Source organism: Platalea leucorodia (assembly GCF_965183815.1).
Source record: "Platalea leucorodia genome assembly, chromosome: 2".
Classification (NCBI taxonomy): domain Eukaryota; kingdom Metazoa; phylum Chordata; class Aves; order Pelecaniformes; family Threskiornithidae; genus Platalea; species Platalea leucorodia.
In genome coordinates, this window is record NC_138824.1 from 63317895 (window position 1) to 63336256 (window position 18362).

Sequence of the window (18362 nt, forward strand, 5' to 3'; positions counted from 1 at the left end):
TTACAGAAGTCCTCTGTGCCACCACAATTATTTTGTCAGCCCAAATAATGACCCCATTTAAAGAAGGTGTGGAGGCTGGGAACAGCCTATTTTCTCTAGAAGCGACTAGAGTGATGCTAATTATATACCTGTCTGTTATTTTCTTATGTGTTAAAGACCGCAGAGACCTCACTGGTCAATTGTTTCTCAGTATTCCTGGATAGCTAGTTATAACTTTCATTCTCTCACTTCGTTTCATTTTCTTAAATAGCACTTATTTTCCAACTGTCATATTATTTTATTTTTGGAACACAGTCAGTACTAGGCTTGTAATGTTCTGATGTCTAGTGATACTTCAAGGCATGTCTGTTTAGTCCTAGTAATTGCTTATTCTGTTCCAAAAAACCTACCTTAGATAATATTAAAGTTCCTTCAAAATGCAGCCCCATTTACACCTTAACTTAGCCTTGAAAACAGGTACAGAAACAGTATGGGTTTCTGCTCTTATTCCACCCTGCACTGATTTCTGTATCACTTCTCACAGTATGTACATGCCTTCTAGGGGCATGTTAAGATACGTGGTATAATATTTTTTCCTCTGCACTTAGGAGAAGAATGACTTGTCTGTGCAGGATATCGGGTGGTTGCTAGAAGTGGCAAAGTAAGGAAAAGAGTGCCTTGCATCACAACGGAAGATGATAAAGCTTATAATAACCCTCAGTTTCTCATAGTCTTAAGAAATAGAAGTGGGAGAGGCTACGGAAGTTGTTACTCTGTTGTTGCTCCTTCTTTCTCCTTCCCAATAGAATCAACTTGATCTGAACTACTCTGACAAGTGTTGCCATCAGAATTCATTACACAGTATTCAGACAGACCTGTGCAAATTCTCTCTTTCAAAGATAAAGTTCACTTACGTGTTAAAAAAAAAAATTATTCTAGTAGGGCATTGACCTGTTGATTTTAGCCCTACTTGTGATGCTTTTTGGTCTTTTTTTTCTGTCCCAGACCACTGAAACTCTTAGCAAAAGCGTAAAACTTTAATTGTGTGTGAGAAGACAATACAAAAAGCATATGAACATGTTTGGGATATTTAGGTAGCCTTGCTGCTGCAGAGAAGAAAGGAATTCCTAATGCAGGGTTTTAAGATGAGAGGACTAGTAAAATCTTAAAAAGATGAACTTAAGCCAGACACTCAGGATTCATCTGAAAAACTTAAGTATTCATGTTTAAAGTTTTGGGGTTTTTCTAAATTCTCTAAATGTTATTTTCCTTCTATACCCCTCTGCACTCCCCCGCTCCCTGTTCTTGTTTTCCCTGCTCTTATTCTTTCCCATCCTCTAGTTTTCACACCTTCTAGTTGCCATCCTGCCCCAAGTTTCCTCTCCCCACTTCTCTGTGTCCCCTTTTGCACTAATCTAGGTCCTTGAATTCTGTAGAGAAACTATATTTATTAGATAAGTTTAATAAAAAGTCATCCCTTTTCAAGTTAGTATGACGAACTGAACTGCAGAATCTGCAGCTTCATACAGTTGAGAAACCAGTAATTTGTTACTTGTACCTGGGAATATTTTTCACTACAGGGTTTAGGAAACTACAAAAATTTTTGTTTGAATAGATTGTCCGCTCTGTAGGCATATAGGCACTTTAGATATGAATATATATGATACAATGTAAATACACAGTACATCTATATACCTACACACACACAGAGGCACACACACTGTCATATGTGTATGTCTTTTAAGTAGCAGCGGATGACATGCTGCCAGGAAACTTTACATTGTTTCTGCACTTCTAGATAAGGCTCTAAATTACGAGTGGTACTGGCTGTGCCTAAATTGAAAGATAATAGGAAACGGTACTAGCAAGCTGCCACATAAATAAATAGTTGAAAGTGAAAGGAGGAAGGTAGATTGAGCAAGCAGCTCATGAGAAAGTATTCATTTCCAAAATGCAGCACAGAAAGAAGAAAACTAAACGGAGACGGAATCTTAGACGTTCACTCAGTACATTAAGTTTAATGGTTCTATCAACGGCTTCATATGACAGGAAATGATCTGGGCGTTTTGTTCACTTATTCTGGATGCCCTTAGTTTCAGAGAGCAACTGGCAACATGGATTGCACCTCGGAAGGGGACAGCTGAACTCTCCCTCTGGCTTTAGTGAGGAAAGAGCAGCGATGAAATCCGTGGACTGTGTGCACGTCATCCAACAGAAGGATACCGCCTCCTCTCCCTCTGCCCCCCCTGGTGCTGCTTCAGGCACCACGGGACTTTTTTCTGTCACATTCCTGCGGCTTGCAATGCTCCTGTCCTCTTGTCTTGCAGCATTGTCTCTTTACCATGTTATCACCCTGAAAACAGAACTAGAAGCTCTGCGCAGTGAGTTGATCTACAGGGTCCAGGCAAGGTCTCCGCTAGACCGGCCACCCGTGTCCCCTGATGAAAATAAAGTGGGTACCCCTGTTTCTTCCTTCATGCAGGTGTCTGCAGCTGGCGCCAGGCAGGTAAGCTGGAAGGGTGGTTTTTGGCTTGCAAGGGACGAGCAAATGTGAGGCTGCTTTCACTGACTGTCGCTTCTCCCTGTTAGGAGAACAGGCTTCCAGGTCCTAGCCCAGCTGAAAGCTTCCAAAAGGAAATCTGGAACAGGAGCAGAAACAGGGGGACAAGATCTGTTGTCCACACAGAAGACACAGGTAAATAGCACCTGGTGGAATGGGTTGGGATGCCACAGTTGGGTACTGTCTTGAGAGAAGCAGCAGTGCTCAACTCATATCTTGTCCTGTCAGCCAATCTGTGCTCCCAGAGCCCGTTAAGGTTTTTACAATTATTGCTGAATGAATGGTGTTAACTGTAGGTATATTCTCTTAATGGTTACCATACTGTTTAAGGTACCAGATATTCATGCTATCTGCAGCTTGAACTTTGAATGTTAGATCCCATATCTGCTTCTTGTAATGGAGGTATTTCTCGATGATGCGGTAGATTTGAGATGGTATTTTGCTCAATTCTTCAGATGGTAAATTGCTCAATTCTTAATCCATCATTCTCAGTTCAGGGTAATTCCTAACTTGTTTCTCTCTGATTAATATTAGGGAGGGAAAGCTATTATTAAAAATGCCAAGTCATTTTTCTGGGAAAACATGTTCATCCTAAAAGAGAGAAGTAACAAGAAAGCTCCTTAACTTTAGGGAAGTAGGAGCTTTCAAAGAGAAAGGCTGGCTTGTACCTGTCAAAAGAGGCAGACCACAAGGAATTCAGTTGTTTAACATCATTTCTGCATTAAGCCAATCCATTAATATAATTAGCAAAATTAATAAAGGCATGCCTATCCAGTAAGATTTTTTATCATGGCCTTTCCAAAAGGTGCTACAGAGAACATCACCAAAGACTGTGCTCCATAAAAGACATCTGATGTATATTATAATGTTGGAACATTAATGAGATATATTTGTTTCTTTGGGGGACAAAATGCCTGCTTTTTTTCTTTTTCTCTTTCCAAACACGATGATGCTTGATAGGATGAAATACAGAATTTTATTATAACAATTTACATACATACTCTAATTACACCAAGTAACTAAAAATATTCCTGAGTTACTAAATCAGGTCAATCCTCTTACAGATACTTTTAGACCGTTTTAACTGATGAAAGCTAATATCTTAAATTATTAATAGATGAAGTTAAAATGGAGTAATTTGTAGGTAAATACTAAATCAGACTTTGTTTAAAATGTGCTTTTGATTGACTAATTAATGTGAAATGTATTTTACTTAAGCTTCAGCAAGCTAAATGAAATGTAAGTTCTAGAGTATAATCACTCTATCTACCTCCAAGTCTCTCAAAAGAGAATATTCATTTAGGACATCACCCAAAATCCATAGGTTTAAATGGGATTTATTCTATTTCATTTGGTTCAGGGTCTTGGCTAAGAGTGATTTCGCAAACAGGACTGAGGACAAGATTGCTTAAATTGTATTGCTTGTAGCCTGTTTCCTATCACGGGAGTCACAGAGCTTCCCTGCTCTCCTCACCCTAGCATCTCCCAAATAAAAACTAGTGATCTTTTATACCTAAAACACAACTATCTTCAAAAATAAGGAGGCATGTCTTTTCTTAAATGAATGTTATTCAGTTCCCTTAACAGTAGCTTTCATCTTTATTCTTATTGCTATTTGAGGGTGTGTTGGGGAGAGGAGAGTTTTGGGCTCCTCAGCTGTGCTTCTGGCAGATGTAAGGTTCTTCTCATCAGGGAGCCACCTCTGATTATACCTATTTATCTTTCTTCACATAAAATTCTAATTAAGCTACTTATTTCCGTAAGCCTTTTTTTTTTTTTTTTTTTTTTTTAAGATACAACTGGCTTTAAAATTGTTTAGGATGGATAACTGAAAGCACAGAATATGAACATTCATTTAAAAGGAAAAAGCTGCTTAGGTTGTCCTACTACAAAAATGTTTTCTAAAACACAACCATTATGGTTTTGTATATAAAAAAGAAAAAAACTAAATTACAAATTTTGCACTTATATAATAGGTCATCTGTTAGACAGGGTTACTTTTCTGCTGCCTCTACTTACAACAAATTAAACTTGTCAGAGTTCAATAAGATGTTACATTTTCTCAGATCAAACTTCACTGATGACCATGAGCCTACTAGTCAATGTCAAATTTTGTTTTAGCAGAGTGAGTGAAATAAGAGGACATGGTGTTGTTCATGGTGCTGAATCCTGTCTGTTACTTGGTCATGTACGCACATTTACTAGCCCTGCATTTTGATATTCTCGTGTCCATTTGTGGGTACCAGAATCCCAGCAGCCTCCAAATCATCCTGCAGATGCACTGCACTCATTCTGGTATGATGGCAGATAAATTAGGGTATTGAGTGACGTGACATGTTCTTGTCCTATTTCTGTTTGCTTCAACAAGATCTCAAAGTAGAGTCTCATAATTAATTGTTGACCCATAATTTCACTTTAACAATTTCACAATTCCTTAGAAAGTGAATACTTGAAAATGTCACTGACATACACCTGCTTCTCATCAGAGAGCAGAAGTAAAATATAGAACCATTATTTTGTACATTAAGTCGTAGTTCGATTCTGTTTTCTTTTTAAATTTTAATTACTAATTTCCAGAAATGGATGCCCCATGATTCTTTTTAGGCCCAGCACAGGCTTTCTTGAACATATGGAATTTCCGTTTTTTTTTTTTCTGTTTGCTTGATGTTGTGTGCATAAAAGTAGCCATGAATTAGAGTTTTAATTTAAATGACAATTGAAAGAAAATGGATCTAACACAATGTTGTTTTTTTCATATTTTTATGGGGTATACATTTGTCTATATTCATGCATAAAACTATTAGTCATCAGTAGTTGTATGTACATTTTGTGTCTTGAGAAAATTTCCAGCTCAAGTTGGTTGGAGAGATGAGTTTCAAGCATCAATTCCAAATACAGCTGTACAGTTAGCAGTCAGAACCAGAGTTCTTGATACAATGAGTAGGAGTTAATTGGTGATTTTGAAAGGTACATATTATTAATATGCAGGCAGACAGATCATCTAACCATTTCTGGCAAATGTCATATCAGGACACATAAGAACAGATATAATTTTTCTTATTTGTCTTTCTTTTTATAAATTTTGCCCGTAGAGGAAAATTGCTACACAACAAAAACCTCTCCTGAATTTAATACCCTGGTCACAATTATTGATTGCCTTGCCTGCATGTTTCTCTCTAAGATGTATGTGCGCTTGAGTCCAGGAACAAGATATAAGTTCCATTACCTAAGCCAGTCCAATGTACGAATGTCAAGTTTCATTTACACTATCTCTCTGTGCCTTGTTCTGATCATTATTGTGGGATTCTGATTCCCGCGGCTAGCTAGGGAGGTGAGCATCAGGCCTTCTGCATGTTTCAGATTCAGGCAACGTTCTGCTGTGATCAGATTGGAGCGACCATGGACTATATTTACTTTGGTGTATTGAAGTTATCCATCTCAACCAGTCTGATTGAGTGTATGGAAGGAACTGAGGAGAAATTCTAAGTAATTCCACAAAGCAGTGAAACAGGCTAACCTCGCATGTGACTTGGCAATTTATTTTTTTTTACTAGCGGTTCCCAGGTTCTAACCCAATATCCATTGTGTCCACGGGAAGTAACTATTGCCATGCAAGCATGGCGTACATGTTGTGAGAATTTTGCCATTGTTCTTGGTATAATTACCTTACTGGCAAACTGGTACATTTGTTGGTTAGAAGCGTTTTGACTCTGTATGTTGTTTAGATCTCTGTGACAGAGGGATAGCAAGAACTTTTACAAGTGAAACTTGACTTTAGCGATCTTCGAATCAAGAAACCTAACCTTTTGTTACTAGTCTAAACACATGCCACATGTAAAATTCCCTCAGCAAATATTCAAAATACTTCTTATTTTATTATTTGAAGAGGGGAAATATAAGAGTTCTCTTAATAAAAAAAAAAAAGGGCCTACTTCTTGGAAAGATATGTTGTTCTTTTTTGTTTCTGCTGACAACAGGCTAACTCAAAAGGAACTAGGCCCTTCTATGCAAAAGAATAGAAAATTACTTGATACAATGCTTGCAATTTTACATGAAGAATTCCACTTACTGAATGAATGAATCAGTGTTGCGTATTACACAGAACACTGTGCAATCAAAAATACACAAAATAGGCTCTAATTTTTAAAAATAATGTTCTATTTTATACTGTATAATAGAAGTCTATATAAAGTATTCTTAATTCTTAGTAAATTATTTCCTTGTTATTCTGATTGTAACACATTACTGGTAATTATGTTAAGGTCAAAATAATGTTACCTATATCTGTAACTATGACCAAGCCCTTTTAATGCAGGGACTGATTTAATCCATGATTAATGCCATATAAACACTTCTTAATTAAAAAGCACCAAATTAACCAGTCTATAAAAATGCACAAGCAAAAAGTAAAAGAAGATCTCTTGTGATGAGAAATGAAGAAGTTAAAGGAAGAAGCACTGCAAATTTTTCAAGAACATGCATATAATTTATAAACTGAATTATCTAGTGTTTAAGTACTTTTCAGGAAGTCTACTGGGAACAGATCTAGACCAAAGAAGGAACCTAAACAAGCAGGTCTGTTTTTTAAAGTTCAAGTTTTTTGCTTGTTTTGATTTCAGCAAAAAATGAGATATCTCAGGCCTCAGATACCAAAACTTAAAAATCTATGCATGAGTTCACAGATAACAAACTTGAAATTTTGTTTAGATGGATTATGAAGGTAGATTGCAAAATATTAAAATGATTATGCAAGTTAAATAGTACAAAAACTTGCATGGGAGGGCAAATTTGATTTTGCCAATATCAGGTCTTCAATCATGCAGATAAGCAGAAGCCTGCATTCCTATCCTGCTGCAAAAGCTAACTTTTTTTTAAAAATTGTGGTTATATTGCTCAACCAGTGGAGAACACATCCCTTCATGTGCTGGCTTTGGTTTATAAAGGCATCTGGAATCACTAATTTCTTCAGAACTCGCTGCTCTGTTCATGGAAGAAGAGAGATTCTGAAATGTTCTCCTCCCCACCCACACCCTGCAGAGTGGTTAGAATCAGAAAAAAAAAATGTTCGTCAAAGCAAAGCTATTATATGAAGTCACAGGAGGATGGGGCACACTTTGTTGTTCTAGATACATTCTGTTTTATACAGCTAGACCTCATGGTGACACTCAGTCTAGATATTTTTACACATTTTTAAGATGTATTTTACGAATCCTATATTCTGCTTGCATTATTAATTATTTAAAAATACTTTAGACTACAAACCTGATGCTCAGGTTTGATTTACACTGGGCTGAAGGGCATTCAGGTAGAGCTTTTGATTTATTCTGCTCAGTACTGATAGTAACTATTCAACCCCTATTTAGTAATGGATATATTCTTGATATTGTACTTCAGGTAAGATTTGGGTCCTTCTTGGAATAGGACTAACATTTCCTAACAATCTTAACATTTTACTGAAAATCCCTATTAATTTACCTAGAAAATATACTCTGTATATCCATATCTTCTCCTTAATAATAGTATTGTTTACGCTGAATTTGTTTCAATGAATTACTTAATTTTAAGCATGTATGTAGTTCCACTGAGGTCAAAGTGAAGTGCTTGTATATACTGGAAATAGTTATGTGTCAGTCTTGGCTTCTGAACATTTTTTTGAAGCATGTTGTTGTTCAATCCCTCAAACACTTTTTTAGATATTATTTGTCCTTTGTGGCTTTAGGTAAAATGGCCACTGTGGTAATTTCTGTTCTCTTTATTCTTGGGAATGACACTGCTGTATCCATATTTCTCCATGAAAAGCAAGCTTAGTATATTCTGTGGATCCTTATTTCTATCTGCACACACTAAAAAGAGAGACAGTGGGATTTTTTTTAGAGACTATATGTAGATTTGATATCTGTACAATAAAGGAGAGTTGGTATGTGTTTTAAAAAGATGGAAAAGATCTCAGACTGTACTGAACTTGCTAATTTTAATTACTGTGTAGCAGTTCTCAGCAATGATGACTAGCATTCCAATGATGCAAACAACTGAAACATAAATCCAGACTTGCAAACTGTGAATCAAGATAGTTTCAAGAATGTCAATCAATCAAGTTTGCAGAGCAGGTTTAACAAGAATTGCCAAAGCAGCCATAACTTTCACTGCTTGTGGACACTACTAGGTGGTACCCAGCTGGATAGCAGCTCGTTAGTGTGAATCATAACAAATCCTCTCTTCTTTGGTTAGTGGAAAATCCAGTGGCCACACTAGTGAGTTCTTTTAAAAGCAGGAATTAAAATTTTGATTCAGCTTACTGAAATACTAGGGAACTGGTAAATTCCATTCACTAGGAAGGCACTTTGCTCCAAAGGACAGTGAATGAATACCTTGTGAAATACATTGCCTGATGTGCTCTGTTGCACAACTCCAGAAAATCACATTTTGATTTTATTTGGAAGCTGCTTTTTCAGAAAATTCTGTTGCTTGCTATTGTGATTGATAGAAAAGTGATTGAAGTATAAAACCTTTTCCAATTTTGTGTTGGCTTGGTTTTTCTATTCCTTATCACAAGGCAGGGAATTCAGATGCCTTTAAATTCTTGGTTTGAAAAATCTATAGATTTTGGCACATTATTGATGAGTATTGATAGGACTCAAGGACATGTTTCAGTGTAGGAGACAAGAGCTTGCAGGATAGCATTCCCGTTAACATAAGTAGGGCTTACAGGTTGTGTGATCATTGTGACATTGGTGCGTTCCCAGATGTGCACTTGAATCTTTGACTGCTCCCAGCTTGCAATGCTGAGTACTGGTGAGCACCCAGCCCTCTTCTGGTATTTTCAGGCAATTTCCTTGGAAAGGAGACTTAGATACAGAGAGGGGCTTCTTTCTATTCAAATCCTCTCAAATCCTGCTGTGCAGTGAGAGGTTTGTGCTGCTGGGCACTTGGATGCACATGTGGGTACCACTGGCAGATGTAGAAACAGGATCCCGTGGAGTAGGGCGCTGCCCATTATAGCAAGAGTGGCCAAATCTGACCCACAGCCTTCTTACCTGAAAAGAGGTAAACAAAAATGGAGATTCAGCAATCCACAGCAGAATTTTCTTCTCTTGACTCTTACTAAATTCATTTGGTTTCTATCAAGTACAGTAAATACTGCTATTCTGTTTTCTGACCTTCAAGGTAATATTAGAACCAGATGCTTTCATTAAAATCTGCTCCAAGCAAATGCAACTATCCTTTTCTTCTTTTATCTTGTTCCCTGACATTTATGCTTAGCAATTTTTTAAAAAGATCTTTGTTTCACTTGCGAGCCTATATTTTAACATACTGCAATATTTTTCTCTGATCAAACTCCTAGTTTCTCATTAGTGTCACCCGTCTCTACAGTTTTGAGTAACACATCAGTTTTGACAGATACTAAGCTATTTGCTATGTGTGCATTAACTTGCTAACAGTCATCTCTGTATCTTCCCTCTTCGTCTCAGTATAGGTTGATTGAGTGTGGGTATCTGAAAACGTATTGAAAGTACATATGTATGGATTTTGCGAATTTATTTTGAAAGTACCATGTAACCAGTATATATGACTAATATTTTACAGCAACTATGACTATAAACTAATTTCTTTAAATAATATAGTAAACATCATTAGAAAATCTGATATCTCTAATAGTTGACAGGGTTGGGTTTTTTTTTTTTGAGCTTTTGCTTAGAAAATTAACAAAACTAATCGATCTGATGATTCCTAGCTCATTTGGCTTACTGTTATATTTTTCAATTATATTAGGACCAGAGATTAAAACAAGCAAGTATTACTCGTGCTACTGTCTGAGGCCTCCTGCTTAGCTGCATGATCTCTGAAAGTTATCTAGTACGTGTTGTGGTATGATTTTTGTTTTGGCATGTTTGAGTACAATCTGCGTTAGAATCAATAGATTATGTTTTCAAATAAATGGTGAGACCGAAAGAATATTTTTTTTTCATGTTCCTCTTTCTTTCTTTTTTAAAATTGTTTTAAAAGCTTGCTCTGTTCTATTACTGATTTATCTTTCTTTGATTTCAAAATACTTTCACTTTGCAGTGCTGCAGGCCTGCTTGCAACTGATCGCTGACAGCAAAAGTGATATCCAACAGAAAGGTAAGCATATGTTCCATGATTTATAGCTAACTATTCCATGTATTAACTCTTCCATTCAATTTTATCTAACTTCAAAGCAGTAACTGAGTTATGTCGCTGAATTTAAAAAAAAAAAAAAAAAAAAAAAAAAGAAGAGGTCCCTGCATCTGGACAACTCTTGCAAGTATCCTCTTTTCAGTGGGGAAATCCAGCTAGTGAGACTGGAAGTCTTGACTAGAAGTCAGCTTTGCTAATTTTTGGCAGATGAAAATGAAGAAACTAACTTTTCTTTCTGATTACCCAAAAATTATTGTTTCTTTTAGATGATTCAAGCATTGTCCCTTGGCTTCTAAGCTTTAAACGTGGAACTGCTCTGGAAGAACAAGGAAATAAAATAGTGATCAAAGAAACTGGATATTTTTTCATATATGGCCAGGTGAGAAAGCTCAATTTTCATCAGCATCTGACTTCTTTAAGTATTTTTAATGTCTCCATACAATATGTTTGAAGTCTGCACCTCTTCATTTTGTAGGTTTTATATACGGATACAACATTTGCTATGGGACACTTAATACAGAGGAAGAAGGCCCATGTGTTTGGTGATGATCTCAGCTTGGTGACATTGTTTCGTTGCATCCAAAATATGCCACAGTCTTATCCGAATAATTCTTGCTATACTGCTGGTAAACATCTAAGTTCTCCTTTTCTTTGTTTGCAAATAAACTGTATCAAATAGAATCTGTAGTGTTAGGTGATTAAGTATTGTGGCAGTTGAAAAGAAAATGGACTGCGTTCATGGATCTGGTTAATTGCAAAATTATAGAATACTTTCAAAAAATATGGTTTTATATAAAGTATCAGCAATTGGAGGGTATGCACCTAACTTAGTTGATCTGAATAATTCCCCTCTCTCCATTGACCATATAATGTGGTTAGATACTGTCGTGCTTTCAGTTAGAAGCCTGAAGCAGACAAAGGGTGTACATACTGACCTTATTGAAGAACTCAGTTTAACTTAGGGGTTGAATTCCACATTTAGTTATCCCAATAAAATATTTAGGACCTATGTTCTGCTTTAAAACATCATATATGAATTTTAGCCACCCAATTTTTGCATGCCTTACTGTGGCATTTCCAAAGATATTTCTTATCAGCTTAATTCTCCACTCCTTATAATGGCTACTGCAGTTTTACTATTTGGTTAGACGAAAAATGATTAATTCCTATAAGGAGGTCTTTCTGACTCCACAAATTAGAAACAGCACAAGAAAGACCAATTAAAATATTTAATGCAAGTCCAGCAGGCTCAATGCTCAATATATATGTATACTCCTGCAGTAGCATATAAAGAATTATTGTCAAGGTCTATTAAACCTCATTTGGCAGCTCTTATCTGTCTGTCTGTCCCCCTTAATGGTGGATTTGAGGGTTTTCTCTTCTGTTACTTTCCAGCAAGATCTGTGTGAATAAAAACTCTTTCTTTTCAATGCCTTATAAAAAAGTGGGTAACACTGAGTGATGGAGTTGACTGTTGGCAAGTAATGGCATTAAACAAATAGGATGGGGGAAGGAAGCTTATTTTTTTTCCAGATAAAAATAAATTAGCTACTTCCTTGTGGCAATTGAAGCTGTCCAAACATTTTCTTCAAATTTCTGCCCCTCCACCCCCACATTCTGGCATCATAACCACCTTCAATTTCATCTGTTATCTTATTTCACCCTTGTATTACGCCTCCCCTTTCTTAACTAGGATCTCTACTCCATCCTGCCACTTCACGGGTCCTGCTTCCCAAATTCCCACCCTTCTGCTTTCACCTGGGAAACCAAATCTCACTGCAATATCTTATGCTGTTGAGCCTGTGTCACAGCAGATGTTAGATGTGCTCTCAGCTCAGTGACTACAACTTGAAGGCGAGGTGCTTTTGGTTATCATGTCAGCTGATGTACGACTGGCAGGAAGCAGACTTTTGTGCTCTGCAGTTGCAGTGGATCAGCTGATGTCTGGTAACTTCATTGGGTTGGTAAAGCTCATGAGACCTCCCCAGAAGTGTGGGAACGGAGCGGTCTAGGACCAGAAATACCCAATGCTGACCTTGACTGTCACATCACCATAACATGAGGAATCTGGGTACACCACTGTTATGAATTTTTGCAGCGTTTGCTTAAGTGAACTGTGATATGCTGAGTACAGAGTGGAAAGTAGGTCCAGCTCCACAGAGGATGTTAAGTGTCAGCTTTGGGTAGGCTGCAATTTGTAAGATTGTGCCTAAAGATAAAAAAACACTTGTCACAGTAACAAGCCATGCTTATATTTGTAAGAAAGATGATGTGTAATGACTTTTTGAATACCATTTATGAAAATAATGTATTTGAAATATTAACTTAAAAATATTCCAAATTTTTTGCCAGGCATTGCAAAATTAGAAGAAGGGGATGAACTTCAACTTACAATACCACGGAGAAGGGCCAAAATATCCTTGGATGGAGATGGTACTTTTTTCGGTGCAGTTAGACTCCTCTGAAGCCCTTCATTTCTATTATCATGCTTAATGCAGTTTTCCTCTTTTCCGATGCCTTTGTCAGAAAAAATATTGAATTGTAATAAAGCTGCCAGTTCAGTCTCTCCCCATCCACCACCAGCTTCTGAGAACTTTTCTTCAGTTTAATAAGCGAACCCAAAACAGGAAATGCACCAGACATACTTGTGAGATATAACCATCATGTGATTGCCAGAAAGCCAATTTATTTTAGACAATGGGAGACTCTAAATAACAACTGTAAAGCAATGGGTTTTTGGCTTTGAAACAATTTCTTATCCATAAGGAGTTGACCATAAAGTATAGCATAAACAGGACCATTGACTATCAAATTATTATCCATAATCAAAAAGGAAAACTAAAACACAAGTACATCGTAGTTTTGCTTTATTTCATCAACAAAATATTTCAAGTATAAAGTATGAGGAAGAAACATCAAACAGTAGATTCCTCATCACAAAATGGAGGTGTCAGGTGGGTTTTGTTGTGTTTTTTTTTTGTTTTTTCTTTGACACCGAGATTTTGGGCAAGGAAAAATTCTAAATGTATGGGATAATGAAAAGTCTAAATGTATCGGATAATGAAAACAAACTCCTCAGAAATATATAGAATAGTAGCCACTGGCTTGCTTCTTCCTTGTGAACAAAAGGTGTATAAATTACTAATATCTATTAGTATTTACTAATTAGAACTAATTTTACTGGAAAAAGGACATGTAAGATGCTTCAACAACTCAGTCTTCAAAGCACTGTTACCCATCAAGGAAGATGTGCATACTTCTATGTAAGCAAGGCAGGGACAGAAAGAAACACGGCGAGATTAGACACAATACAGTAGTTGGAATTGGATTTCTGGCTTCATAATTTCTGCAGTCATATATAGATGATGTGTATATATATACAGTATGTATATGTATATATATGAAAGTATGTACACCCACATATATAAGCCTTTGACATTTGGGCATAGAATTTTATCTTCTGAATAGTTTATCCAATGGAAATATTACTGCATACATATTTTTTTTATTTCTCTTGCTTTTTGCTATGATCCATTCTATGCAATATAGTAAAAAGAAAAATAAACCTGGAACCAGCCATAGAACTAAGAAAATACATTTATATCCCAGAAATCTGGGCTCAATCCATAGGTTAACTATAGGCTTTTTCTGCATTTTTGAATAAATTGCTCAACTCTGTTTTATAAAAAAAAAAAAAATCAGACCTATAGAAAGACTAAACAGATGTCTTTTTTTCTTTTCTTTTGTCTGTCTGCTTTGTTCAGTAGATAAGATTTATGTCTTTTTACCCCAAGAATCCATGTGTATTGCGTGGTCAAGGTAATAGTGTGGTAATAGCGTGGTCTAGACTTCTAGGAGCTATTGTAATACAAACATTGAATACTTATTCCACTGACCTTGAAAGAAATATTGAAGTGCGACTGGAATAGATAAAATAGTAAAACCCGCAGTAATGAACTGTACTTCATTTGAAAATATTTTTAGGGGTTGAGAATTGTGTCATATAAGCTCATTTAGTAAAGAAAAGAAGCTTTGTGTATTGCAGTCTCCTCGTCTGTTTTTATAAATCTTGCTGATTTGATTGTGTTGTCATGGTGATAGGCAATAAATACAAGAGATTTGAAGCTAGGAATTACCAACTATGGTAAACTAATGAAACAATTAATTCAACTCCTCTGGGCTTCAAGAAGGCATTTCAGCCGTAAGCATATGTGTATTGGATTACCACACTGGGATTTTTATGAAGCTTAACTACAGTTTCAAAATGTCTAGAAGTCCTCCTTATACAAATGTATTTATTTATGCATCCTGGAGCTGAAGCTGCCACTGCTGCTGCTGCTGATGATGATGATGGTGATTATTATTATTATTAAACTTTGATGTGCTGAGTGTGCCAAAAACGCATTTTAAATTCTCTACAGGAACCCTCAGTTTAGCCAAAGATTGTGCGAAGCTGCATGTAGATAAAACAATTATTAGCATGCAGTGAGTTGTCTGTTATTACTGACATACATTAAAGAGATGCCCAGAATCTCTAATCAGAAGCTTGTTGATTTTAGCATTGTCTGATTATAGAAAAAAAAGTTGTTACTGTTGCTTTCCCAGAGACCTGATGGCTAAACTTGCAAATTTAACTTTTGATATGTAAGTTTCTCCAGTGGTTTCAGTGGCCTTCTGTGTGCAGCTTAAGCCAATTCTGAAGGTGCTTGGCACCTTAGAAGGTATAGTTTTGATATAAAGAGACACAGTATAATATTTTAAACATACAGTACATATAGCAAAAATTCTGTGAAGCTAAGTCAGTTGTCATCACTGCCCCTTTTCCTCGCCCTATTTCTTCCTTCTGCTTCTGGCGAATGTGGACAGGGCAAAACTTTGGAAAGTGTTTGGGGTACGGTGTGGCTTGGAGAAAAACTTTTCTCTTCTGAGCGAAAAGATATCAAAAGTGTTCCCTTCCTTTAGTAGGATGAAACTGAACCTCAAGCTTCTTCACAGAAAATGTGAACCATGAGTTCTTCCACATGTGTGCAGAGAGTGCAAGTCAATAGACTGTTCAGATATTTCTACTGACAAAGCTGGCAATTTTGTTGTTGTTGAGTTAGTTTTCTGCTGGCTTCATGAGAAAACTTGTCTTCTCAAAATTAATCTGCTTCTGCACAAAGTTGAGTTTTAACAGATCAGCATTTTCTGATCAAAGCACGAAGAAAAGGAGAATACCTCATTCTTGATGGTTCTGCTAACAAACTGGTGATACATGAGGTAGCAAAGTGCATCCAGACCACAATCATGCTTGTGCTTCAGTTAGTGGGAGTTACTGAAACTTTCTGCATTTGATGATAGATGTTATTTAAATAAGTGTGATAGGTAATACATAGTATCTAGTTGGTTCATACCATATTTTACATTCTTATCAAGGGCATCTAGCATTTAAGATAGGTTTCTGCATATGCAACAAACTGCAAGTACTCGTTCTTTTTCATGTGGTGTTAAGCAGTATCATGGCAAACATAACGGACTTGAACATTTTCTTTCTGGTACATTTTCACAGAAAGTGTGAGCTTGTATCATTCTTTCCTTTTTAATAATGTGCAGCTGGCACATATATAGCTGATTTGAAACATGTAATTTGTATCTTAAAAATGAAAATATGTCTGTTGTTATATAATGTGCAAGTAAGTCACACACCCTACTGACATACAGAGTATACTCATTATGGGGCTGTCCTGCCTCTGTTTCTCAAATTGCTCAGCCTTTGCCATTGTAAGACCTTAATTTCAGTTGCCCCATAGTTTTGCCAAGCTTACACCACTGGAGTTGAGATTTTCTCTATCTCTGGTTTATGTCTTAGGTTGAATTGTCTTGGATAACTTCAGCCTCCAAAGTTCTACTCTTCTAAAGATGAGGGTAGGGAAAATGTGCTGTTTGGATTTTATTTTAATGATTTGGCTACTTTTTCTTTGGAAAGGACTAGAGACTCTATGCTTTGAAAGAGGAAATGTGTGTAATGTGGGTTTTGCTTTGGTTTAATCAGGGTTTTCTTTCTTTCTTTCTTCCTTTCTTTCTTGTGCACTCATACTTTGACAAGGTATATGCTTTTGAAGAAAATTTTGTGCTTTCTCATGTTAAGCATATTCTATCTCTATGGAACTTTCAAAAGGGAGGGGAAAATGTTCCCAGCAGTTTTTTCTCTTGGTTGAGTCCACAGATTATCACCATCAGTAAGATCTAAGGTTGTTTTTCAAGGTCAGTCCAAGCAGCAGTGAGAAGGAAGTTGATGCAAATGCAGGGAAGAGGGAAGCTAAACATGTGATGTAGAAAGGATCTCACAGAGTTTGCAGGTTACATAAAGCTTAGGGGTGATGGGGGAAACAAATCAGATTTGGAGCTGGACTGCAGAAATTGGAGAGACCCAGCTAGGATTTGGTTGCTTGTGAGGTGGGGAGAAATGCAAGGGCATGAAATGGACTGGCTGTGAAAGGCCTGGGAACTAAGTGAGGTTAGGCAAAGACAGCAGCTTTGTGGAAAAGGGCCAAGGGTTCCTGGGGGAAAGCAAGCTAAACACATGTCCACAGTCATCCCTGTCAGAGATGAAGGCTAACAAGCATACTGCCCTGTATGAACAGGACTGTCACCAGTAGATTAAGGGAAGGGGTTATTCCCCTTTTCTTGGCATCTTTCAGAGTGTATTATTTGGGATCCTGCATCCAGGTTTGGACGCACTACACCCCAAATACAAGAAGGACAGTGAGAAACTTGAGGGAGTCCATTGGTAATGCAAGGGGGTGGTTGGGGTGGAGCATACGCCCGTCCTACGAGGAGGGGTTGAGGGAAATGGGTTTGTCCAGCCTGGAGAAGAGGCTCAGGGTGTCCTAATAGCAGCCTTCCAATACCAGTTAAGAGGTTGTCAAGAAAAGAGAATCATACCCTTTGAGAGGCCCACGGTGGTGTGAGAAGAGACAACAGACACAAATCAAACTGGGAAGTTCATACTTGACAGAAACCTGATCTAGTTGTAGATGTCCCTGCCAATTGCAGGGGGGGATGGACTAGATGACCTTTAAAGGTCCCTTCCATCCCAAAGCATTCTATGATTCTATGACATGAGGAAAAAAATTATTACCATGGTGTCACAGTCCATTTGGATCTCTGAAATTTACAAGTCAACGTACTCTGTAAATTAAACTTCATTTTATGAGCTCATTAGGAAAGAAAACAAACATGACAAACAAGGGTTCAGTCCTCTTTGCACACACTAGTCTAACATGTGAATTCACTAATTCGTCACTTAAGTCATAAGATTTCTCACAAGCTCTGTAATTCATAACTCACAACTCATAACTTGTAATTCGTGCACCTATGGTCAAAAGAGTTACCTAGCCGACAGGGAGAGCACTCATCCTTCCTCCTCTATCACGGTATCACACTGGGAAGCATGAAAGCCTCAGCAGTCCAGCTGCTGTTGAATCTGCTTCAAAAACTTTTTGGGTAAGCAGACATATTTATACCTTCCAGCTTGGAAGTTTGGTCTACACCATTTCCATGAGTTAGCAGATTATGAAGAAACTACCATATAACCAATACGCAAGGATGATGGCTGCAGGAGACAGCAAGCTGCAGGTGATAATGGCTGCATAATGACCTTTAAGCCCCTTCTGGCCACTGTGTC

The 18362-nt window shown here is 37.1% G+C and overlaps 1 protein-coding gene across 1 annotated transcript; it reads left to right on the top strand.

Annotated features, from left to right (window-relative positions):
• Nucleotides 1-1901: 1901 nt before the first annotated feature.
• TNFSF13B (TNF superfamily member 13b) lies at nucleotides 1902-14469 on the top strand. The gene is made up of 6 exons (XM_082337580.1): nucleotides 1902-2485; nucleotides 2569-2674; nucleotides 10604-10660; nucleotides 10963-11075; nucleotides 11172-11322; nucleotides 13049-14469. Exons 1-6 carry the CDS (start codon nucleotides 2063-2065, stop codon nucleotides 13159-13161), a joined length of 963 nt encoding a protein of 320 aa, XP_082193706.1. The 5' UTR covers nucleotides 1902-2062; the 3' UTR covers nucleotides 13162-14469.
• Nucleotides 14470-18362: the final 3893 nt, after the last annotated feature.